General features: G+C 30.7%; 1 protein-coding gene across 1 annotated transcript in view; it reads left to right on the top strand.

Annotated features, from left to right (window-relative positions):
* The window catches only part of amon (prohormone processing protease amontillado), a 103,866-nt gene that overhangs the window by 44,591 nt on the left and 33,211 nt on the right, over positions 1 to 26,064 (top strand). Inside the window, exons 3-4 of the mRNA XM_088230066.1 lie at positions 691 to 728; positions 10,630 to 10,706. Of these exons, the coding sequence (XP_088086192.1) occupies positions 691 to 728; positions 10,630 to 10,706 (115 nt within the window). The remainder of the gene's footprint in view (positions 1 to 690; positions 729 to 10,629; positions 10,707 to 26,064) is intronic.

The raw sequence follows: 26,064 nt of genomic DNA, 5'->3' as shown, positions 1-26,064 counted from the left end.
GATGTAAAAAATATAATAATTTACAGTAGAATATGAATTAAAAACAGCAAAAATATTTTGTTAAATGTATGTAATCCGTAAAGGTTTACAAATAAAATTTTTAATTAAAAAAAAAACAAAAATTTGAAATATTTTTTCAATGTATGTTTTTTACACCAAAATATTTCATAGTACATGGACTGGTACCTGAAGACTGATCAGCTTACCTTCATGTTACAAAAAATGATCAAGATATGCTGCGATTAGTGTTCTAATGCAGTGCCCTATGCACCTTTGGGTGCAGAAAGGGAATGATAATGATAAATTTTTACCGCTTGAACGAAAACAATTTTTTACATCCAATTCCCCGCAACACTGAAGATGAAGATACTTTAAAGCATTGTAACACAAATTGACACAAATTTCAAAGTCCAAAATTTTTAACAAAATACATAATACAATAAAATTTTGTAAAAAAAATTACGATGATGGAAAAATACTTGTTTTGTTATTTGTAGAAAACTATTGAAACATCCGGTATTTTTAATTTTAAAGAAGTTGAGTTATAAAGGGTTAATAATTCTAAATGTGTACGCTTGACTTAATTTAGTTCATATACTAAGTTGGTAATTAAACCTTCCGTCACAAGATTTTCTGACTTTGTATATTTGGCTATATTTTTTATTAAATATATTATTTGTCTTGTTTCAGGGGTCGACTATATGCATCCTGATCTGAAGTTTAATTATGTAAGTATATATTTTATAACTTATAAATGTATCTAAGTCTGTAGCTTAATTGAATATAATGTTGCAAATTTCATAAATATAATATTGAAATCAAATGAATGATATTTTAAAATTTAGCCAAAAATGCCATTCATATGAAACTAGAAATAAAATAAATAAATATGTATAATACCAGTAGAGAAAAAAATAGTCTCAAAACGCATTGTACACCCTCTCAACATAAATAGCTGAACCCGTAAAAAATAGAACTTAGATAAAAAAAAACCGTTCCATTCTAACCCATTTTCCAATTTTATGCTTATACGTATACTTAACAACAATGAAACACTAATTTTGACATTGAAAAAAAGTTTCGAGAATTTTTCTATTTGAGACAAAAAACACTTAAAAATTAATAAAAAAACTTCTTTAATTGTTATACTTTCAACTGAAATATTGAATTTTAAAAACATTTATTTAGTTAATAAAACACCCTGAAGCATCTTTAAAAATATTTATTGTTTGATTAGAACAACATTAATATTTTGTATGCCCGCCTTTGGCCTTTATCACACTATTTATTCGTCTTGGCGTGGATTTGTACGGCTTACTCAAAAATTCTGCGAAAATTTCTTCATACCATACTTGTTCTATTACATTTTTTAACTTATGCATCGTTTTCGGATATTTTTTTCTAATTTTATTTCCCGTTACGGCCTGTAGATTTTCTATTATGTTCAAATCTGGGCTATTTCTTGGCCATGAAAGGGAATTAATTCCCAATGATTCTTTGAGCTGCCATACCTGATGAAAAAAAACACCAAAATTAGTCTCAAAAATGTTAAATGCAATAAGGTAAACGATGGTTTGATGACGAAACGATTGATGAATAAGCATTTTAAAAAATTGCACACTCACAGAACGAGCCCGATGACAAGGCGCAGAATCATCCTGAAATACAGGGTCATCAATTTCTTCATTTATGTTCTCAATTGTTGGCACAACACCCTTTGAAATTATTTAATCATATTTTTTAGCATTCACTTACCCTTTTATCATTATAAAATTACCAACACCCCATTTCGTAAAGAATTCCCACACCATGATATAAAGCGAATGTTTAACTGTGGATGCAAGACATTTGTCACTATATCATTCTCCAGCTCGGCGGTGAACTGTCTGCAAACCGCCTGGACCAATCAAATTAAATTTTGATTGATCAGAAAATACAACTTTTCCAATCATTCTCTGTTCAATTTTTTTTTCTTTCGCCCATTCCAAGCGGTTTTTTTGCATATTTTCAGGCCAGTAATCCAAATTCTAGTAGTCTATGTGTGACTGTGCGTAGACTAACACTGACACCGGTAGATTCCTGTAGTCGTGCTTTTAGTTCTGGAGCCGATGCTAACCGATTTCTTAATGATATTTTTTTTAGAACACGATCATCACGTTTTGAAGTGCAGCGTTTTAATCCTGTGCCCACTTTTCGATTTAGTGGCCCACTTTCTTTGATTTTTTTTCAGAAATCTCCTCACAGTTGATTCATTGCACTGTATTTGCGCTGAAAAGTATTTTTTAGATAACGCAACAACAACTGGTTTTTTTTTTCTAACGAAAGTGTAAGTCTCGTAGATATTTTGCTTGAATGAAATAAAGACAATCCAAGAAAACGACTAATCACTGCCAAATTAGGTGTATAACTGAAGACATTTGGGGCTTTCCAGGTTCGTAAGTAGTTATTGATTGTTTCTAGGAGTGGTAACCCATGACGCAAACCGAGGTTCAATTTATTTGAACACCTAACGGGATTTTTTGTATTTAATTAGTCATTCGGCTATTTATGTTGCCGGGGGTGTACATTAAAGTGGGCCGATGATGTATGAAGTTTTTTATTTTTTTAGACATCAAAATGAAAGGGGTCTAAAAAGTTGCATTATGGATCACATTGAACGTAAAAATTATTTAAAAAAATATTCCATACTACTTTTGGCCCTCAACCGAGGTTTGAATTTTATCACTGTCTGATAATTATCTATATTGATAAAATTATTTTGTGTTAGTAAAGAAACAACTTAATCACATTACAAATTCGAACGCGCTTTAAAACTACCGAAATGGAAAAAGTTTACACTCCGCGGAACTAATTCCGTCGAACGCCTGGATAATATTGACGAAAACAATAGCCTATTAAAACAATGCTACCCATTTATTACAAAACAAAGTGCAACTCACGCCCTTAGATGCTTATTTAATAAGATTAAATGCACATTAAAACATTTAATTAGACTGATTTTCTTACTTAAATACAAAATGACAGCCGGTTACTCCAAAAAATCGACTTTTTCGAAAACTTCAAGCTCTGGTTGAGGGCCAAGAGTAGTATCGAATAGTTTTATTGATATTTTTTGCATTCTGAGTAATCCAAAAGGCAACTTTTTAGAACCCTTTTATTTCAAAATTCGGAAAAAAAAATATCGACCCAACCTAGTGTACATACAAGGATTTTAAACTGTACTTGTTATCTGAAGAAATAAAAGAAATGCAAACCTTGAAATATTTTTATTATTCAAAGTTAATGTTAGTTCATAAGATGTCACTAATTATCTTCGGTGAGTTGTCCTGATTGGTGGGTTGGCTTCACGGAAACCAGAAATCTATCACAGCACTTTATCATTAATTGATTTAGAAGAACTTGTGATGTAGTTTAAAGTGGCCAATTTTTATTGACTGGGTTGTGTCTATGGGAACAGCTGAAGGATCAGTCTTCGGACCATTTATTACTTAATATATTGTAATTCAATGGAAAATAATATTGAATTTTCGAAATGGTTCCAACTCACAGACGGTACTGCCTTTGTGATAAGCCATTCAAATGTAAAAACTTCTCAAAAATGTTTCAAGAAGAGTTTTCAAATCTCATTAAATGGGCGCACGAATATGGTTTAGTAATAAATTCAAAAAAATAAATTGTTTACGTATCCTAACCAAATATTACGAAATGTGAATTTGAAATACAAACTCATCAATTCTTGCCTTTATTCAAATTCAAATATGGAATCAGATAAATGGAATTTCCTATTATAGATGTTGTAAATAATCATTCAAATATGGGATCAATTATTGATTCTAATTTTAGTTGAGGTGTTTATATTGATGGAATCTGCGACAGATTAAGGTACTGGCTTAAAGTAATTTAAACCTTTTTTTTTTTTAATTCATTAATAAATTTCATTAAAGGTACGTGCTTTTTAAAAATTCTATACATATCTACTTTTACACATCTAGTAAATGTTATCACTGTAACTCTCCAAAAAAGAGACTAACTCTTGTGCTTGGAGAGTGACTGACGTTGAAGTTGTTTATTGTTTATTATAAAACTTTATATAATTTTAAATACGAGTACATGAGAAAAAATTAAAAAAAGGATATATAAAGAAAAAGCATAAAACAATAATACATTCATACTAATTAAAATTTAATGTAAAATTTTAAAACGTTAATATTCATATATGTCGCGCTCATTGAATCGATTATATCTTACGGAGTGCGTGTCTGGGGTCTCACCTTCCAATCTCATCTGGGTAAAATTTATGATTTTCAAGTGAGTCTATTAAAGGGAATTGCACCAGATAGCATAATCCGTGAGGTGAAACACGTGGGCGTAGGTGTATATATATATATTTATTTTTTTAAATTCTGAATGTCCTGCCGGTAAAACAACTTTGTGACTACAACTTGAACGTAGGTCACTTTGTTGGTCCAGAATAAAAAAAAATGTTTCACACACTAACAACTCTAGATTAAAAACTAAGGGTACCTAAGGGGTCGTTCCAAGAATTACAAATTACTTCGGAGAACGAACATTAAATTGCGTTATTCCAAGGTTGTTCAATGATCTCCCTCAAACCATCTGATGAAAGATTTGTTGTTTTTAACTTTTGTATAAAATTATAAATGAGTTTTTTGAAGTTAATTTTTGTTTTAAATTGTTGCATAAAATTATAAGATTCTGTTAAAATATGTCCATGTACTTGTAATTTTCTCAAACGGAATGGTTTGGGTAGCTAAGAAGAAATTTCCTTAAGGCAATATGTGAATATAAATCGTATGTGTATTTAAAGTGTAAATAAATAAATAAAAAGATCTTTAATTAAAAAAAGGACTGATGAAATATCATATTGTTCATTGAATCGACATTCACTTCGTAACACTTCATTATAAATTATTATGAAAATAAAACTTTGTTATTAGTGTTACACAATTTTTTTTCTTAAATTATTATGAAAATAAAACTAGTATTGTAAATTATTATGACAATAAAACTAGTATTGAAAATTATTATGAAAATAAAACTAGTATTGTAAATGATTATGAATATAAAACTTTGTTATTAGTTTTACATAATTTTTATTATTTTAAAAGAACAAGAGTTTTATATCACACGTCGATGGGAGGAGTGCTCTTCCAAAACTGTCGTAGTGTTCTTGTAAAACAATAAAAATTGTGTAACACTAATAACAAAGTTTTATTTTCATTATAATTTATGATGAAATATCTTTTAAAAACTCTGTAATGTATGTTAAACAATAATAAATACTACTACTACCATCACGCCATTTCCCCCTAGGGGTAGGCAGAGAGAATGAACCGCCACACACGTCTATCCTGGCATACATTTCTAGCTTCTTCCACATTCATACATCTTGTCATACATGCCCTTCGGTTCTGTCTGCTTTTGACATGACCAGACTTAAGATTTGGGTCTAATCATGCCACGTCTTCCTTGGCCGTCCTAATCTCACGTTACCGCTTATTTTTGCCATAATATATAATTGTTTTACCATTCTTTCGTCGTCCATTCGTTCTGCGCGACCAAACCATATCAGAGACCCTTTCTTAATCTTATCAATTATACTTGACTCGGATTTACACTCTCGCCTGATTTCATCATTTGTAATAAATATGTATAATATAAACAAAATAATGTAAAAAAACCTGTCTTAAAGAAAATGTGTCCCACCGAAAAGTCTTTAGACTTACTTTTAGGGTTACAAATAATTGTAATATGTTTTTTTAATAATACCAAATAAACACTGCTCTGCAGCATTAAAACTGAAAATAAAATGATTAAAAAAATTTACCTTTTGCTTTATTTGAGAAATTCGTCAATACCAGGATAAGCCTCTGATTGAAAATCGTCCTAAAAATAAAACTCGCGTGTGGCGTAAAATACAGCATTTGATTTATTTTGTATTAAAACAGCTTCTAACAAACAAAAAAAGGTTTTTAAGTGGGATATATTATTCCGAATCTCGATTTGATTTGGACTAAAATTTCAAATTTTACGCGAGTATATTTGGCATTTTCGTGTGTAAAGCGTGGATATATTTCGGTTGTGAATATTCATGGAAGGATTCTCTTATTTACATATTTTATGTGACACGGTTTTCACATTTCAGGGTTGAGATAATACGTTTGATCCTTCTTCACAGACTTCTGCTGAATTACGTACATAACAGCTTGGGTTCAGTCCATAGGAAAAGAGTTTTATGAAAGAAGAATGTTTAAATCGTCTCCTCAAATATAATATTTCCTGGACCAAAGAGAGACACGCTAAACAAACAATATTCTAAAGTGCTTAATCTCGTGAATGTGGAAGGAGTACTTACTATACAAATATAATGGCAGACGCACGAAAATTATGAAAATGATTCAACTTCTAGATATTATGACAATTGATTAGATAATTATGTATTTTTGTATAATTTAATTTAGTACGTACTATTATTTGGCATATGATTTATTGCTCCTATTTCTTATATTTCTTACTACAGTATTGAGTGAGTTTCTAGAAAACATATCTCAATTATCATTTCAATTATGTTTTAATATATACATTCTTTTTCTGTTGTTTTCAATGATACTCTAATTTAGTTTTTTTTTAATACTACTTTTTTTACTATTATTTTGTTGATTTTAATGATACCAATAGTTTGTATATTTGATTATGTGTGATTCTTAATTTGTATAATTTATATTTTAAAAATTATTTCTGATTATCTTTTATGCATTGTATTCTTTGGAGTTTTACTATTTATTACCTTTTTTTCTAGATTGTTATTCTATCGCATCACATGTCAGTATAATTTAATCTAATTAATTTTAATACATATTTTTATTGTTATTTATTATGGCTTGACACGGGCATAGCCTAAAAAGCCTTAATATTTAAACTAGTGTAATTTTGAATGAATAAATAAATAAATGAATAAAAAAGTAAATAAATAAATGAATGAATAAATAAATAAATAAATAAATAATAATAAATAAATAAATCAAATTCAATGTTGCTAATAAAATAAACCAAATTAAAATAAAAAGCATATCCATTTTGAAGGTTTCTTTAGTAGTGACGGACTGAAACGAGATATAAAGTCAAAACTGAAACCGAAATTAATTAATTAAGTCCCTTCAAAACACCAAATATTAGACTTTTTTATTGTTAAATCTTACGAGTTCATAAAAATAAGTGTTAAACAAAATGTAAAATGAAATTAAAGGCATAAATTGAATGGTTCGTTATTTTGTTATACATATAACTTATATGTAACAGTTCTTCGGTGTACGCTATAGGAACTTTAACTTGAACTACAAAGGAATTGAAAAAATATCAATATGAAAGGTCACGCAGCCGAGCCACGAGCCATAAGATGCACCCGAGCACAGCCGAACGTAGTCCGACACATCCAGACCTCAGGTTTCAACAAAACCGCTGCCGAAACTCGTTTCATTGGCTGGAACTGGCCAAAACTGAAACCGAAACGCAAACTATTTTTTTAAATCCCGACAATACGACGACGACAGAGATTGGGAATATTATAGCTCTAGGCGCCTGTCATTGGCTGGTTTATGTGGCCACTTTCCACCCTGTGTAACATTCATCATTCTGCCTATGTTTGAACTTCCATATTTCATCCTACTCTGTTGATTTTCATGTGCTGTTCTTCTCGCGTTTATGTTTTTAGATTGTTTTTTTTTGCGATTTACATGTTTAAGTAAGGAAATTTTTATATATTTTTTTGGATAAACAGCATCACAAAGAAGTTAAAGTTAAAGAGTTTTTTTTATATAAAAGGAATAACCCGCTAAGCCTCTATTTTGAGGCTTAACAGCAGGTGGGATAGAAGGGATATGGAAGGAGTTAATGAAAAATACACTACAACTACAATATTTTGAGTTTGTCCAAATTTTTGTAGACAAGGACTGGATTCAACTCCCTGGGGGGCTGTTTATATTAACATATTACAACAGAGATGAAGAACATTTAAGAAAAGGTAATATAGAAGTCTAGGCATCTACAGGGCTTATGACCTGTCAACTCAAAATATTGTTGATAAATTACCTGGTCCATGAAGAAGTATAGAAATTGAAAAAATAACATTTTCAGGCGTTGCCTAGTATGTAGGTGAAATAATTCAATTAAATGAATCTCACCTGCATAAATAAAGGTTTCAGCTCTTTAACTTCACAAACATCAACAGATGAAAGAATTGAAGGAATATAGGTGTTCAAATATAGGCAGAATGGTGAATGTTACACAGTGTGTAAAGTGGCCACTTAAACCAGCCATTGACAGGTCATAAGCCCTGTAGATGCCTAGACTTCTATATTACCTTTTCTTAAATGTTCTTCATCTCTGTTGTAATATGTTAACACTACAACTAGACCAATTGGGAAAAATCTTTGTTTTTTTTTCTTGTAACTGGTGGGAATCGAGCCCGCGACGCCAGTTTCACAGTTGGACGTCTAGCCAACTGCGCCACGGCGCCTGTCACTACAAACAAAAGATATTCACTGAAGAAAGTTTAGATGTAGCTTCGTTTAGATGTTTTAATACAATTGTATCTTTTAAAAAACAGAAAAAATACGCGTATTTGTAACAAAAACATGTTTGTACAACTTTGTATATTTTTTACGGCAGAAAGCTTTGGAATGTATTTTATAGAATCTACACTAAATACTCGAACATACATATATTATATATATATATATATATATTACTCTGAAGAAGCTCTAGGAAACATTGCACAAAATAGTGTTTCCCGTTGCCAACGTCATGTTAGACTTTGTAACATGGATTTAGAGCAATCTCAGTCTTTTGGATAATGTGCTTTCCGAGTTTCATACGCAGTATTGCTACATGTTTGCGTTGTATAGCGTACTACTTAATGTCCAAATTGTTTTTATAATTGATGACAGCAAATATAAATAATAACTAAACGCACAAATGTTATGCAAGCCAATTTATTACAACCGAAAAAAGTCTAGTCGTTGAAGGGATCCTAGATCCTAGGGGCAGGGGAGGTGTATATATTCGCAGACAATTTTTTTTCTTTTTTTGGTTCATATTTACTTAATCTTTCTTCTTCCTTTTTCTCTTTCTTCCCCGTTTCCCTATCCTAGTTCCTTTCACTCCTAGCAAACTGTACGTTTTGTTTTTTTATATTTTTGCTCATATGTGAAACCCGTAATAGGGAATATCACATTTTACGAATAAAGATAAAAATATATGAAATGGAATACTTAATTGTATTTTCGAAATCAATGTGGACATTGTGGAGAAATTTTCGCATGCATAAACGTAAAAAAGAAATTCGATAAAAATACGTTCGTAGAAAAACGCGACGTATTTGGCCTTGGTTGTTGTGACGTCAAGATTCGTAATAAAAAAAATGATGGAAAAAAATAACTTCTGTTCACTCTACTGGAATATATGTATGTATATGTATGTACTATATGTAAAATTAGTTTTCATTTTTTTTTTCTTATTCTTATTACTTTATTTCATTTTTTTGTTCTCTGTTCTTTATATATTAATATATGTAAATCATGTAAAAGCAAACTAGGTGTTTAAATAAATAAATAAATAATGTTCTAAACTAATTTCAACGGCCAGGAACAAAAAAACCACGAATCGTGACGTATTAAGGGCGTGGCCAATGGAATTTCCGTTTTTTATTGTATTCAAAATTACAAATTTGAAAATATTTTTTATGCTACCAATAATAGTCAAAAAATAATTGTTTTCTACTGGACCGTATTTAATAGACCTATAATAGACTTAAAAAATGATTTTTTTTTTTAAAAAAAACGTGATATTTCCCTATTTGTTATTCTGTATTTTTTTAAATTTATTTGTTTATTCATATTTTTCGCTTACAAACTATAATTAATAATAAAAATAATGTGACCTCACTGGGGTTTCCCGTGCCGAGGACACTTAACAATTTAGTTTTTTTTTTATTACATTTGAGAATAAACAAAGAAGACTCACTTAAAAAACAAACATAATTAACAAATATTCAGACAGTTTTAAAAACAAGGTATTTATATACATCTATATAATTTATATTACAGAACACACAATGAAAACAACAAAAACCTAACATAAGCCATACAGTTGTGGAGCAGTTGATTCAGCATTCAGTATCTATCGTTTATAAGAATGACTTTGTTGGGTTCATGAAATCAAATAAATAAATAAAAAATCCTGAAAAATAGGGACGACGTGTTGGCCTCTGTCCATGCATCCTCCTTCCTCGCATTAATCTGCATGGACTTTGTATTCCTTAGGAATATTTTGGCTAACTTTCGTCTGTGCGTAACTGACAGAGAGTCCCTCAGGATTCTATAACAGCTGCGGGTGGGTGGGCTTTTGGACCCACTCATAATTTGAGCTCTCAGTTGATTAGATTTCCAATTTCCTTTTTTTCGGTGGTTAATATGAATAAATCAAGAAATAAATATTGAATTAACATCACTCGATCAAATCTGCATCGCAATTAATTCGAATATTATCTACATATTTGTATTATATCAAAGTTTTACTGTGACATTTTAGAATGTTTATTTATTGTTCTAGAATGCAGAAGCTTCATACGATTTCAGCAGTAATGACCCCTACCCTTATCCAAGGTACACGGACGATTGGTTTAACAGGTCAGTAAATAATCATTATCTCCCTCCAATAAATAATATTCATACTTGAAAAACTACGCCATACCTTTGTTCAAAGCGTCCGTGTTAGCGATTTAAGCATTGTAAACATAAGTAATGCCTATTTTGGTTATGAATACACGCTATTGAATTTCTCAGTAAATAAAGTCTTTCAATTTGACATTAAAAACTTGTAGTGTTTTGCTATGAAACAAATAATGTGATATTATATCTGATCGCAATAGTCAAATCTATTGAATTTAGGTATATTATAATTATTTTTACAGAAGAGCAGTAGATTTTTAATGAAAATTGATAGTAAACTAACACTGATTCGCAAAAAGAAAGCCACATCTTAAAATTCACTCACATGTGCCATTTTTGTATTTTTAAATGTGTTCAAAAATAAAAATGGCGTATTAATCAATTCGCCACAATTCGACGTAGTTATGCAGAAAGCAGTCCACAATTTAAAAAAATTTATTGATGTTATCGGGTGCAGTAAGGTCAGTTCTATGTTCTGCTTATAACAGCCAGACCACTTTCATACAAAAAATGTATTAATCACCTTCTGAAAATGGTGTCGATCACAAAAACGCCATATCTCAATTTGCAGAAAACACCCACAGCACTAAAAAAATCTTACGGTGCTTTAGAAATCATTGAAACTGGTCAAATACATGATTAGATTCTTACTTGTCATATAAAAAAAAACGTATAATGTATTCATTGTTTATCATTTGTTTAAGTCAAAAATATTCCAACAGTTGTGTGGATTTTATATTTCACTCTTTTCACAAAAGTGCTATTATCTCAGTTTCCCCTTTCTATGGCTGGCGGCTTTCTCTGTAACTACGTTAAATTGTTTCTTGAAGTTCAAGAAGAAAATACAGTATTACGTGACATTTTTGCTTTTAAGGCCACAGAAATATTTTTGGAAATTATTGTGGGTGATAAATACAAGCATAAATATTTACATTACATTAATGTAGAATTTGACACTTTTAACATTTTAACCATAAAAAAAAATATTTTTACAGTAACTAAAATCCCACCAAGCTACCTAAGGTAGCTTGTTGATAGAGATTTATATTATTAATACTAACTGATATAATATTACCTAAATTTATAAAAACAATAAATTTACAAATATAAATAACAGCTGGAAAGATTAGTTATATAGATACAAATATTTTTTTTTTCAAATACAAATACGAAAAAATAAAATAAAAATCGAATAAAAATATTCACACATCAGCTAGTTTAATATTTATTCATAGATAAACTTTTGATGGCGTAGCCACTCTCTTATTTTGCTCTTGTTACATTGTGTGATGAATTTAAGTTCTTTTGGCAATTGATTAAAAATGCTAGGTACTAAATAATTGCCAGTTCTATTGCGACATTTATGACATATTTTTGGTACTACTAAACCATCATTATACGCGAAGCGTGTATTACGGTTATGTTTGAGAGGAATTTTGAAATTATTATGATAAAATTATTCTAAAATGATGCAAAGCCACAGTAATCCTCGAACTGGCAGGGTTATAAGTGTTTTGGTAACACTTCTGAATAATTAACTCAAAAGCGTCAATTTTGGACTTCTGTCATAATTATAAAAGTATCTTATCATATAAATAAAAGACGAGTGATACTTTAATCCACAAATTTGGAATATCCAGTGACCGGTTTCATCGCTTTCGCGACATCTTCGAGACTGGTATCTTTATTAAGGAGTTCAATGTATTTATACAAATCACACTCACGAAGGATGGGACACTAAAAATAAAATAAAATACTTAAACTCATTAAAATAGCATTATATCAACTCATATGTTAACCCGAAAAAAAAATTATAAAAATAACTTTATTTAATTTACTTTCAAATAACTTTGAATTGTCTATCCTTACCTCTGTTTTGTATAAATACATTGAACTCCTTAATAAAGATACCAGTCTCGAAGATGTCGCGAAAGCGATGGAACCGGTCACTGGATATTCCAAATTTGTGGATTAAAGTATCACTCGTCTTTTATTTCTATAATAAAATACTTTTATGCTGATAACACTAGTCAATTCCAGGACGTCCAATACGCCATTTTATATTTTATATAAGTTTAACAAATCATTTATAATACTTATTTTGTAATTAGTTGACATATTTAGTGTACACAATAAAAAATCATAATTAATATTTTCAGTGGGTATATTAAGTTTGTACACATGCATATATACTATTATTATTTAGTATTTATGGACTTATCTTCCTTATACCAGAAATTCAGCTTCCACAATCTTCCATCTAAATCTAACTCCGTTTTTTTGTGGTGTTAATATGCTAAACTTATTGCTCAACTTTCTCCCAACTTCTAACTTCATAATATTTACGGCTTCTGCAATCTTCTTAACGTTGTATTCATGTAATTATTTTATATTAAGGCTTAATATGTAGTCTGATAAAAATTAAGGAAATCATACGAATTTGCCATTTTAAAAAGCCTTTATTTAAAATAGCGCTATTAAAAAATAAGTTAAATTAATATTATAAAGAAACTTTTCAGGAAGTGATGATAAAAAAATTACTTAAAAGTTTAATGTAATTTTTCGGTTTGACCGATAGATTACGCCTCATAAAATTTAGACTATACTTGTGTAAAGGTAATTCTAGTTGAGGTCATTACATACATTTAAATATCTTAACTATGTGTGTGTCTCTACAGGCTTCCGATGGATAAAATAGTGTGTCTTTATTGAATACGTAGGCCCAATTCACACGAATCTTCCAAATCCACACGGCACGGTAAAATTAGGGTGGATTGCATTTATTAAATTATTTTGTATTTATTAAAAATGTATTCAGAAGCTACTCTTAGGTAAAAATCCTGCAAAAGAAAAGCAAGTGGAGATTAGTTACCTTATTGCGTTAGCCGGCATTAAATAAATAAATGTATTTAAAAAAGTAATTCAGAACACTATAAATTGTTGATTTTTTTTGTTTCATTTTCTGAGAGATACAATGACAATAATAAATAATCCATTACAAAAAATAGCGAACGGGTATGCTGCGGTAGTAATTTTAGTAAATTTGGGTAAATCTAGTTTAATCTCGGTGCTGATTCGTGATAAATAATAAATGAAGAATTTTGGTGTATGTATTTAAAATATCATATGATAAATATAAAACATGGATTAAAAAGACAAAATAAGAATTAAAACCAAATATTTTTGCAATTATGATGTTTATATGGGTACGTATTTATTTATAAATCAGCCGTCTTGCAATCGTCACGCATTTGTCGGAAAGTTCAAGTGCTTTCGTTCACCATTTTGAAAAATAATACTGTTTTAAGTTTTATTCTTATTTTGTATTAAAATGAGTCAATTTATTTTTTTAATGTGCTATTAGATCAATATGTTTCTTTTTTGGGTGATACCGTGTGTGTTGGATTTATTTCGACGTTTCGACTACCATTGCAGGAGCCATTTTCAGGGTAAACTGAGTGTTTTGTAGAAAAAAGTGTGTGTTTAAGTACTAGTAATTCCACAGTCCCAAACGTTGTTCCAATTTTATGTTTCTTCAGCACTTTGGCTATCCTGTCTTTTAACAGACGTGACATTTTAGAAAAAGAGGTTGCCAAAACAAGATATGTTTTACTTATCATATTTTGCCATCTAAAACAAAGACGGCAAAACAATACGTGTTTAACATATCATAAATTGTCAACCATTACTCCATTTCCAAAGATAGCATGTTACGTCTTTTGTCATGTCACGTCTGTTGTCATGTCATTTTTGTTGTTAAGAGAAATATCTATATTTGCCATCTTTGAAAATAGAAAAATTGACATATTATAAAGTGACACGGCTAATATTCTCTAAGCCTATCAAACGAAGACATACAATATTTTGGCAGATCGCAGATTTCATCGAGATGAATCTCAATATGCCTAAAAAAAATACGCACCATACTTAGCCATCTTTCCACTGAATTATGCCATTAAATTTTTATTTTAATTTTAAAACTTAAAAAAATTTACTTCGAACAAATTTTTATGATTTGAAAAAGAAGGATTTGTTTGTAAATATTTCATTTCTACAACATGTTTTTAGTTAAATTTCACTGCCGTCAGGCATGGCTATTTCATGGCCGACATGAATTTGATAAAGAAGCTTTATTAAGTAAGAAACCCCATAACATAGTATAAATGACTAAATTTTAATTAGAAAAATTACAATTACGTTTATAGCCAAGTAGGATTATGTGAACTGCTTAAAATTCAAATTAATTAACACGCTGATAGTTTTTTTTATACACGTCAAAAAACGTGAACATGACATAGATTAGTTTTTAAATATCCAAAACATAAGTGAAAAAATTATTAATCATATTTTATGGATCAAATCCACAGTATACACTGATGTATTTTTAACTAGATAAAAAGGAGCAGAATCTAAATTATGTAGATATTTTGGTTGCTGGGAAATCACCGTTCGCCTACTAAAAAACCCGTCCAGTAATATTATTCATAGATTTTCAACCATCCATTCGGGGATTCAAATGGTAATGCAGATCCACACCCCAACTCGATTTTTACAATGCTAAAATAAATTTCGCTAACGTAAACATTTGATCACTCGTCCATGTTTTATTATGTGGTTCTCTCATACGTATTTCGACCATATTTTTTAAATTTTAAATCGATTCCAAAACAATGTAGGTTAGACAGGTGTTATGTAAAACGGTTAGTGCATGGCCATAGTGGCAAGCGTTTTGCGCCGCGGCGCGGGTGCGGTTCGCGGCCCTATGAACACTAACACTGACTTGTTACAATATGTTTGAGTACACCGCCTCCGCGCCGCGTCGCAAAACGCTCGCCACTATGGCCATGTTCTTAGGTATATGTAGGATGGTTACCAAAAACTGATTTTAAAGTAAAATCGAATGACAATTCTTTCAAAGTAAGTCTAAATAACTTTATGTTTATGTTCCGTACTATCGTCGCTGAGAATTTTTAATTTTATGCAGCATGAATTATTCCATTCCCAAAACCCGTACGACTTTTGCTCAGAGACATCTCTCATTTATCGCACCGAGAGTGTTCAGTATTTTGAAAGAGCTAAGGACAAAAACTATATTTAAGAAAGTAGTTAAGGACTGGATTTTCCTTAGTGGGAGTGAATTAAATAGGAAACTCCTTGATGATTTTCCGAATGTTTGAGTTTACTGTTTACCATATTGAAGTGCCATATATATGTTTTTAAAAATATTTTTTGTGTTTCTGATCCTATATTTGTGGTGATATACTCATGTGTCTGCGTCAACTAATTGCTAGTCCCATCTCAACACAGGACTTTTAGTCCCGTGGAGTTGGGACTTATGTGTCAAATAATGTATCATAAACTTACGTATGTAAATAAATAAATAAATGTCGAAACGCACGAAAGAGACAAATGTCAATTAACGACTAACACAAGAGTGGGTACAATGATACAAATACACCGCTCACTGCTCCCTTCCTCTTACTTCATCTACGAGGCATCATAAAAATCAGACTTACTAAGGACTCATCGTACAAAGTATAAAGGAATTATGGTCAAAGCGTTCCCCCAAGGTCACACTGTGACATCCAGCTAGTATGATTGAGGCTCTTTTACTTAGCGCCTAACCGATATCAATGTACTCCAAATTCAACCTTACGTTAATGTCTTTTGCTTACAGCACATGTTGTCTGAAGGACTGCAACTAAATTAATGGACTAAGGATGTCGTGTGTATCGCCCGTGAGTTGCAAAAAACTGGATTTTGGGCAAGGCAAAATATTGTTTTAACGTTTATATATTAAAACTTTTTGGACAACTTACAGCATAGTGAACATGTGGAGTGTGGAGTATATAGTGAGGCGGAGCTTCACTTGCCTTATCTGCAAAACGCCACTGAGTAGCCGACTAGTCAAAAAAACTCATCCAGGGTTCTGGTTCTATTTCATACACAGAACTGTATTCTTCAACCATCTGGACACAGATAAGCAAAATATACGAACCAATAAATGAAGAAAAATCCGAAAATATTTCACGTTTAGTATCTCATAAAATATCATTAAAAACAACGGAGCTATGTTTGGATAAAAGTATATTGAATTTATCCTTTCCCTGTTAGGTATGACGTCATAACATAAATAGATTTCCTAAGCTGAATTTTCTTTTATATTTATTTTCTCCGGCCTTTTATGTAAGCAAAACATAATACATCCTTTAACTCAATTTCTTAATGAGGCAGAACCTCCCTTATTCTATTCACCCTTATAAACAAAAGTCATATTATAATGTGATATACCAAGTACAATACCAATACATTTATGTGTTTCGTGTTTATCAAAATGACATGATCTATTTATGATTGTCTTCTTAATGACTGTCCAAAATCTATGAAATATGAAGCTGATTTCTTAAAGACGAGAAATTCTTGAGTTCGCTAAGGGAATCGATATTTTTATTAGGGTTATTTACAATCTACAACTTTTTCTGTATTTAAGATTTGACTTGTTTAAAATATAATCAATGTTAAATAGCAACATACAGATAAGTTTTAAAGTAAAATAATTAATTATATAATAAAAAATGAGATATTGATGTTATCGAGTGCAGTAAGGTCGATTCTATGTTCGGCTGAAAAAAGTAAAAAACTGTGTAAATCACCTTCTGAAAATGGTGTCGATTACAAATATGTCATTTCTCAATTTCCAGAAAACACCCACAGCACTAGAAAGCACTAAAAATCTTACGGTACTTTCAAAATCATAAAAACTGGTCAAATACACAATTAGATTTTTGTTTGTAATGTTAAAAAACTAATGTATTCATTGTTTATCATTTGTTAAAGTCGAAAGTATTCCAACTGTTGTGTAATTTTGATTATTCACTCTTTTCACAAAAGTGTTATTATCTCAGTTTGACTTTTCTATGGCTATCTGTTTTCTGCATAACTCTCGGTAAATTTCTCAGCAGAATAAAGATCCTTTACTTTATAATTGACGCCGGCGAAATAAACAGCCATTTTGTTATATTTATACCAAAGTTACTATTCAATAATTAAGTAAAGGTTGTAAAATTACAAGTCATATGATAAACTTTATATTTCCAAGCGGAAAGACAGCGTTTTTATTCTAGCAAATTAAACACACAGTTTACAATCTTAAAGTTATTATTATTGTGAATAATTGACACATACAAATTACTTACATGAAAGCCAGCCGATTTCCACGACTATGTAAATGTAGCGGACAAACATGTTGTTTGTTGGCAAACGTAACAATCACAATCCTCGCTACACAAACACCCACCAAACTGTTCGCGAGTGCGAATGTAAATTCTACAAGTTAATATTTGCGAATGCAAATGTGTGTATACAATTATTATGAGTATAAATATGAATTTTAGTTACATCAACATGCGGAAAACTTTATTAACTCTGGCAGTATTATGGTATATATTATAAATGTAAATGCACGCAAGTACAACCTTACCTAATCTAACCTAACCAGAATGAGGAAGTTCAGCGCTACTGAAAATTAAATACAAAAAATGTTTTCTTACTTAAACTTAAAAAATGTATTGAACGTTAGTTTATATTATTTAAGTATTACCAAAAATCCAGTAAAAAGAAAAAAATGGGAAGAAATTAAAAGGAATGTGAGGAAAGAATCTGATCGGGATCCATAAAAAGCGAATGTTGTTTGTAAACATTCAAAAACAAACTTTTTTTAAACACAAAAAAACAACATCTTTCCATTTCTTTTGTACATGCATTTTCGTCAAATGCAACCCTGGTAGGTCAATGAAAAAAAGATTTATGTTTCTAACTTTATTTTACAGATTCGATTGAAAATTATAATATCTTCGAAAACGCGGAGCGCAAAGATCTATATTTCGCTGAAAACCGCACGTAAATCGGTTAAACCGTTTAGGAGGAGTTCAGCGACATCACACGTAGAGAAGAATTATATACATAAATATTATATTATGTACATTTGTTCATGTTGTTACACAGAATTATACTAACGAGGAAGTTAAGTGCTACGGGAAATTGGATATCAAAAATGTTTTCTTGATCGCGGTAAAAATTACACCATTTAATTGCGTGGCGAAGTTTCTCGAAACCGTAGGAAAAAGTTAGTAAAAATCATTTAATAAAAATGAACTACTTGGAACGAACTTCTGAATCAACCAAAGTTAGAATGATTCGATTGGTTTCTGATTTACGGAAAGGCAACTCACTAATCAGCAGAAGTCACCGAAGAGAAATTGTGACATCACGGGCGGAGAAATTTAAAAAATCGTTGCGCTGGTAATACGATACGTAAAAAATATTTATTTTTGTATTAGTTGAGTTTGATGGTTTATTGACAAATAAAAAAAACCGCTGGCTCCGTCATTCTACAATCGTTTATTTTCTATGGCTGCCGACATTGCTAGAAATACTCATGTTACCTATTGATATTTGAGCATTGATGGTACTGTTCGCATAAAATTTCTTTGACAAGATGGCTGACTCATATCCCGTGATATTTACTGGCGGGGGAGGTTCAAAGCAGAAAACAGTTATTCTTAAGTGCTCAGTAAATACAGAAACCGAAATGGTACAATCGAGTGCTGGTACCTTTCTTTATTGTCACGGTAAGGTAGACAGCGATGTGCGCAAGTGCTCTCTGTGAAAACTATATTAATGTATTGTAAGGCCGGAGAATGACGATGTCAAAATTTATTTGCCAAAGTTATGATATTATTTTGTCAATAACTTTGCTTTCCGTTATTATTGCCGCTAAATTATTACTGTAATCAATTCAGTTCAGATCAGTGGCGAAATCGGCGTTGATTATAGCAAATAATACAATACGTTATAATAACTACCATGCAAACTTTCTATCAATGTTCCTTCTAAAGTTTTAAGAAATAACCCTCTTCTTCACATACCTCTTGTTTCATCTAATTATAGGCAAAATTCATATTTATGGAGAACTTTGAATAATTTTATTTAACATAGATTTATTAGCAAATAATCTTAATGACGTACGGCGTTTGCTTTCGAAATAATTCGTAGTATTTTTTTCTTTGCTTTTGAATTTACATATATTTATGTAGTTACTATTCGTTTTATGTTCGAGAATCTTTTTTAACTTACTGTGATGCTACTTGTGAAAACCTGTAATTGGCTTATTTGTTTTGTTATATACATATAAGAAGATTGGGTTGGAATAGTTATAATTGATTGATTAATGTATTTTGTATTGTATAATTTCTTTAAAATATATATGTATTTCAAGTAATTAATAATGTGTACAGTACGAGTATTTAAATATTTTATACTCGATTTTAAAAAAATATTTTTAGCACTCTTTATACCACATATATGTAAATGGCAGAAATGCCGTATTTAAATAAATAAATAAGATAATTATAACTGTTGGTTATCCAAATAAACAAAATAAATAAATAAAAAAAAATAATAATACAGAATTGCTTAGTTTTAACAATACATGTGCCAGCCAGGATTTGTAGACGGTACGACCTGTTTCATGTACCGGTGGTTCAACTTAAGCTGGCGCGTTCAGAAACTCACACTAACGCATTTAAAATCTATAGGATTGATATTAAAAAATGTTGTTTTAAATTTTAACCAAATGTGCCATCTTTTTTTAAATTCGGTGTTGGATTAAAGGGAGGTGTACATGAAAAAAAATACAATAGGTTAAGAAATTGTAACATTAATTTACCAAAATACTTTGTTTCATTATTTTTCAAATATTTTTTTTAACTGTTGCATTTGACTAATAATAGTCCTTCTAAGAACGAGGGCAATTTAAATTGGAAAAAAATGTTTATTTTAGGTTCAATTACTCTAGAACTTGAATGCTAAGTTGAGTAGATTGTTTTAAGTACATAAATAACAAGATGTATTGTTTATTAATAAGTGTGTATACATATTTTATCCGATATAATTTGTACTGCGCATTTAATTACACTCTATAAATTATTATTATGATGAACACAAAATATTAAATAAAAAACATGCTTGCGTAAAAATAAATACTCGTAAATATATGACATTTTCTTAAGTAATTGTTGTTTTTTCGCTCTAATTCAAAATATATTTTTTATAACATCAAAATGTATAAAATCAGTATTCTGTACATTAAAAATGTTTTTGCGTAAGTTTTGCGGAAGTGCCATCACTACATAATCGACCTATTCATGATTTGATTTAATGAAATACCTACATATTTATAAACCAGTGATTTTAATCCATAACATAATACATATTATTATAGTTTTACTATTAAGAATCGCAGCGAAATTCAGACGAACGCAGAAAAATCCTGTGTACATTGTATTACCATAGCATTAGCAACTAATAAAGCAATAGTTGTCTATGTCACGCTTATAATCGAGTGTGAGCGCGAGAGAGACAGAGATTATTTTCATAATGCGTATGTCGTGCGTTGTCATACCATGGGTTTATTCTCGTATACTACACAATGTGTTAGCATAGTGCACGCGCCAGCTTAGAAAAATCCACCAGTACCAATAAGTAAAATATCGAATATTAAAAATGTTTTTTTCGTAGGACTTTTTCAGGGTACAATACAAAATTCAAAGACGTAGACTACACAAACATCACTCTGTCAGATTTAAAATTTACACTAAAAATGCATTATTTATTTATTTATTTATTATATATATATATATACGGCCTAAGCCAATTACAACAGTTACATGAAGAAACATAAATGCAAGAAACTGAACAAAAAGAACATAAAACTATTTAGCAAAGACAAACAAGGGCAAAACAATAATTGTACACAATATATTAAAAAAAACGAAAGACCAAAAACTTTGAGCTAAACCATGCCAATCCAACTTCATCCCACAATGTTTAGTCGCGAAGAGATCTACGAAAAGCCGGAAGATCTATCCCAAAAAATTCCAAGTCGTGTGATGAATTGACTAATCTACACATTCTGCACATTGGGCATAAAAACCAAAGTTGCTCGTAGAAGATTTTACAAAGAGCAGATTTTGACTTCTGGTGACACGGTTGGGAAAATAATAAGAAATTGATTGCAACAGAGATGGGACATCACTTAAAGCATTAAGTATTTTGAAAATGCATATAAGGTCCATCTCAGTTCTACGTCTCTCCAATGAAGACAGATTAAGAGATTAAGAGATTGCTCTATTTCAAAATAAGAATATAACTTGGTAGACATTATAATAATAAATATGTACTACATCTCCCTTTCCCTCCTTATTCTCTCTTCATGCACCTTTGTCCTATACCGCCTAGTTTACAATAACTTACTGTTCTTAATTTTAAAAAAATTAATGTATTTTCTTTGATTGTTAAAAAATAACATTTTTATATGTATTTTTAATATGTAATATATTTTCTTTACTAACTTATGCTTTGTGGAAATCTGTTGTTGGTTCTGAGTTTATACACTATATTTGTTTATTTACTATAAATATGTATTTATAACTGTTGGTTTCCCAAATAAAATAAAATAAATTAAATTCAAAATTTTTTGTTACATATTTAGCTTTTTTCTACTAAAGTCAAGTTTTTAATGACAATGTGACACAGAACACCAAAAAATATTTTAGTTAGAGGCCTGACATGTTAAGTTATATGACATGTGTATAAGTTTTGAAATTAATAGGTTTAACGTGTGTGTGCGGCGTATTCCCATTTTTTAAAAAAATAATTTTTTGAATATTTTTTTTTTTTTACAAAATACATTTTTGAAATACAAAATAGGTAAATATACAGAACATCTTATATATAACGTTTCTACCTCTCTAATAAAGTAGATACTTGTGTTTAGAGAGGGAGTTCGTTTCACATTTTTTTTTTTTTTTATAAACAAAGTAAATTAAAACAAAGTAAATTAAAATTAAAATTAAAAATAAACAAGGTAAATAAAAAATAAAAAATAAACATTCTTTGGTATGGAGTCTAGGAAGGGGTGAGTCTTAATGTTTTTTAATTTTAGTTATAAAAGTTTGATAATTTTTTATAGATTTTAAGTTTTCCGGAAGTTTATTCAAGTTTTTTTACCTATGTACGTATAATGGTTTAACGCTGCTGTTGTTTTACATCCATAGAGCCATATTTATTTATTTATTTAACTTTTTGTACAAAATTTTATTTGTATATTGGCGGGCTTATTGCCAAATGGCAATTTTTTTCCCACCAACCAATAAAATAAAAGTTTTATTTTTATAATTCAAGTTACAGAACATATTAAATAGAAAAAAAAAGATTAAAAGCTAAAGATATATAAAAATAGAAATAAACGTAATAAATTACCTTAAATCAAAACTATTACTCAATGGGAAAAGGGAAAAAAGAGGAAAGAGGAAAGGAGGAGAGATTAGGGAAGAGAAAGGAGATGTTTCTTTAGACGTGATTTAAACAGAGATAATGTATATAACAACATATTCACCCATTACAAACATTCTAAATCACATTACTTTGAGGTATTTTTCTTCAATTCTACATATTTTAGATTTCGACACTCGGATTATTGGATTTTCAGTGTCAAGGTGGGTTGACGCCACACGTGTTACATTGTTAATTTAAATGTACGCTATATAAAGGGCCTTTTACTTGGGCAATAATCCTTCGCTACAGAAGTGCTGAACCCTTTTACTTTCGCCGGTAATTGCGAACAATTATCTATTTTCATATCCCATTGTGTTGGAAGATAGGAGCGAAGGTTCGGGTTTAGGCAAACGTACGTATAGACGGGGTCCGCGTTCATGACGTGGCTGGCGGGATTGAAGCTCCCCGCGCCCGCATCTCGCACCCGATGGGTTAGCGCTGTTCACCCTGTTTTGATGCGCGTGATCGATATTTCGATTTCGAGTGTAATAGAAGTTTTGTTTCTTCTAAATATCAAAAGTATGCCGTTATAGAAATATTTTAATATAAGTTGTTAACATAATGTGTGCTCGTTTTATTTCAAATTAAAAAATGTGAAGTAAAATGGTAAAGGTTATGCGCCATTCAAGAACAATTTCTGCTCTAAAATAAGAGAGCTCGGCGATGGTTTTGGCGTTTGACTCCGCGCATGACGTCACTAGTTCTCTTCGGTGAGTCTTCCTGATTGGTGGGTTCACTTCTCGGAAACCGGAAATCTATCACAACACTCTATCATTGGTTGATACATAAGAACTTGTGGCGTCATTTAAATTATTTCATTTTATTAATATTTTCATACGATTTTGAGAAATTTCGCCGTTCAATGAAATGCTATACTTTTTACCGCGTTTTCGAAAACATTTTTTATTTCCAATTTATCTTAGGGCTGAAGATCTTTTCATTGAAAAATAGCTGCTGAGGACAGGCGGAGTTGGTGCAGACAATTGGTAAAATAAACCAAAGTAGGGAACACAATGCCGAACACTCTTCTAGTGGAACGGAAGGCCGGTTGACAACTGCCAACTCGCCGGCTTCTCCTGAAGAGTGGTTTCCTCTCCACATGAGCAAATGCTGAGAAGTTCCTGATTGGCCCACATTAGAATATTCTTCCTGATTCCAACGGTTTAGCTAAAATAATATAATACAATAGAAGATAAATCCTCTTTTTGAAATATAAACCTTGTATATTATAAGCAAGGTAAAAAATAATGTAACTCCCATATACAGGGTATTCTTTAAACCCTGTCACATCCGAAACCACGATGATTAGTATGGGCTAGAAGACATATTGGCAATGTTTTTTTAAAAATAAAGCATTAAAAAAAACAAATAGTTGCTTACTTCTGAAGGGGAGAAGTGAAGGGAGCGCAGCGCAGTGTCAGACTCCTCCTTCCCCCTCCTCGCTTCACCCCTACAGAAGTATGCAACCATTTGCTTTTTTTGATATTTTGTTTTTTTAAATTTAATTCGTTCTAAAAAAATATTTTAATGTGCCAAAATGTCTTCTTGCTCATACTGATCATCGTGGTTTTGGAGGTAACAGGGTTTAAAGAACACCTGTATAAAAATATTTAAAAAAGCGGAGTTGGAGGCAAAAGTTAAAGCAGGGCAAGACTCGCTTTAGGCTGTAGCGCCATCGAAGAAAAAGAATAGTATCCTAAGATACAATAATTATCACATTGCAAATATCCTTCGCATATATTTGTGAATATCGGCGCTCCAATTTTATCGAAACTCGACCGGGAAGCGTCACAACTCACAACACTACCGCACTCCTTCCGTGCGCCATGAACGTAAGCCCCGCCAATTGTTACTTCGTTCTATTGTTACCAGGGTGCGTGAGATAGCTTCTCGTTATATTGTTCCGAGTATATATAAATATCCAATTACTCCCTGACTAATAAGCCCTTTCTGTGCCCACACTGTAGATGTCTGATGTATTTACGCCTTACCGATTGATTTACAACCTCAAATGAGATTATATTATCGATTTTCGATAACCCATGGTTATTAGCTACAAGGGATACCAAAACGTGACATTGAATATATAGGTATGTGTGCAAAATAAAACTGTATTTAATAGTTGTTCAATTTATTAATTGAAACACTTTACAAACATATACAGTTTACATACATATGCAGAACGGCGGGCATAATAAAAAAGGTAATTGGATGGGGATGTGCAAATGACACACTGATCAAGCAAATAATTGCACAAAAAGCTTTAATAACAATGATTTTAAGAGTCCCAATTAGAACTAGCTCCCTCGGTATATTTGAAAATCTTATTGTCAAATCTATAAAACAACTTTATGTAAAAACTTTCTTACTATACGCATGTAAACATTATTCTCTACCTTCCGTTACAAATACAAGAGTTACTTGATACTTCACCCTGATGCTGCAAAAAAATAAAAAAATTAATACAACCTTCGGTCAAAGAGTATTGACCTACTACTCGGTTAAAGTGTACAATCTACTTCTTTTTTTCATAAGGACAATTAGTTTCTCACAATATAAAATTGCTATTAAGAAATGGTTAGTGGAGGTGGGTTGCGCACGGATCGATGAGTGGATCAAGCCAAATAGGTAAAATTTATGATCTTTTTTAAATTTGTCCATATAAATTTATTATGTTTTATATTAATATTTTTGTTTTTTATTGTTTATTATGTTAATTATAATTTAGTTAATTGGATAATTTAGGTTTTTTTATTGTTATTATTATGTGAAGCACACGTGATCTGGTGGCTTCTAAAAAGAATTTCAAGGCTTTTAAAAAGTTTTGTAATCATTTCGGCGAATTGATCATGTCCTATCAATTTAACCCCAGTCAGTGAAGAATTCACTTCCCTCTCTTTTCAATCCAATGAAGTATGTA

This window comes from Micrasema longulum, unplaced genomic scaffold (assembly GCF_059751315.1).
Source record: "Micrasema longulum isolate JH-2025_06_02 unplaced genomic scaffold, ASM5975131v1 h1tg000728l, whole genome shotgun sequence".
Classification (NCBI taxonomy): domain Eukaryota; kingdom Metazoa; phylum Arthropoda; class Insecta; order Trichoptera; family Brachycentridae; genus Micrasema; species Micrasema longulum.
The sequence above is the reverse complement of the archived record's forward strand: the minus strand, read 5'-3'. Positions and strand labels throughout refer to the sequence as shown.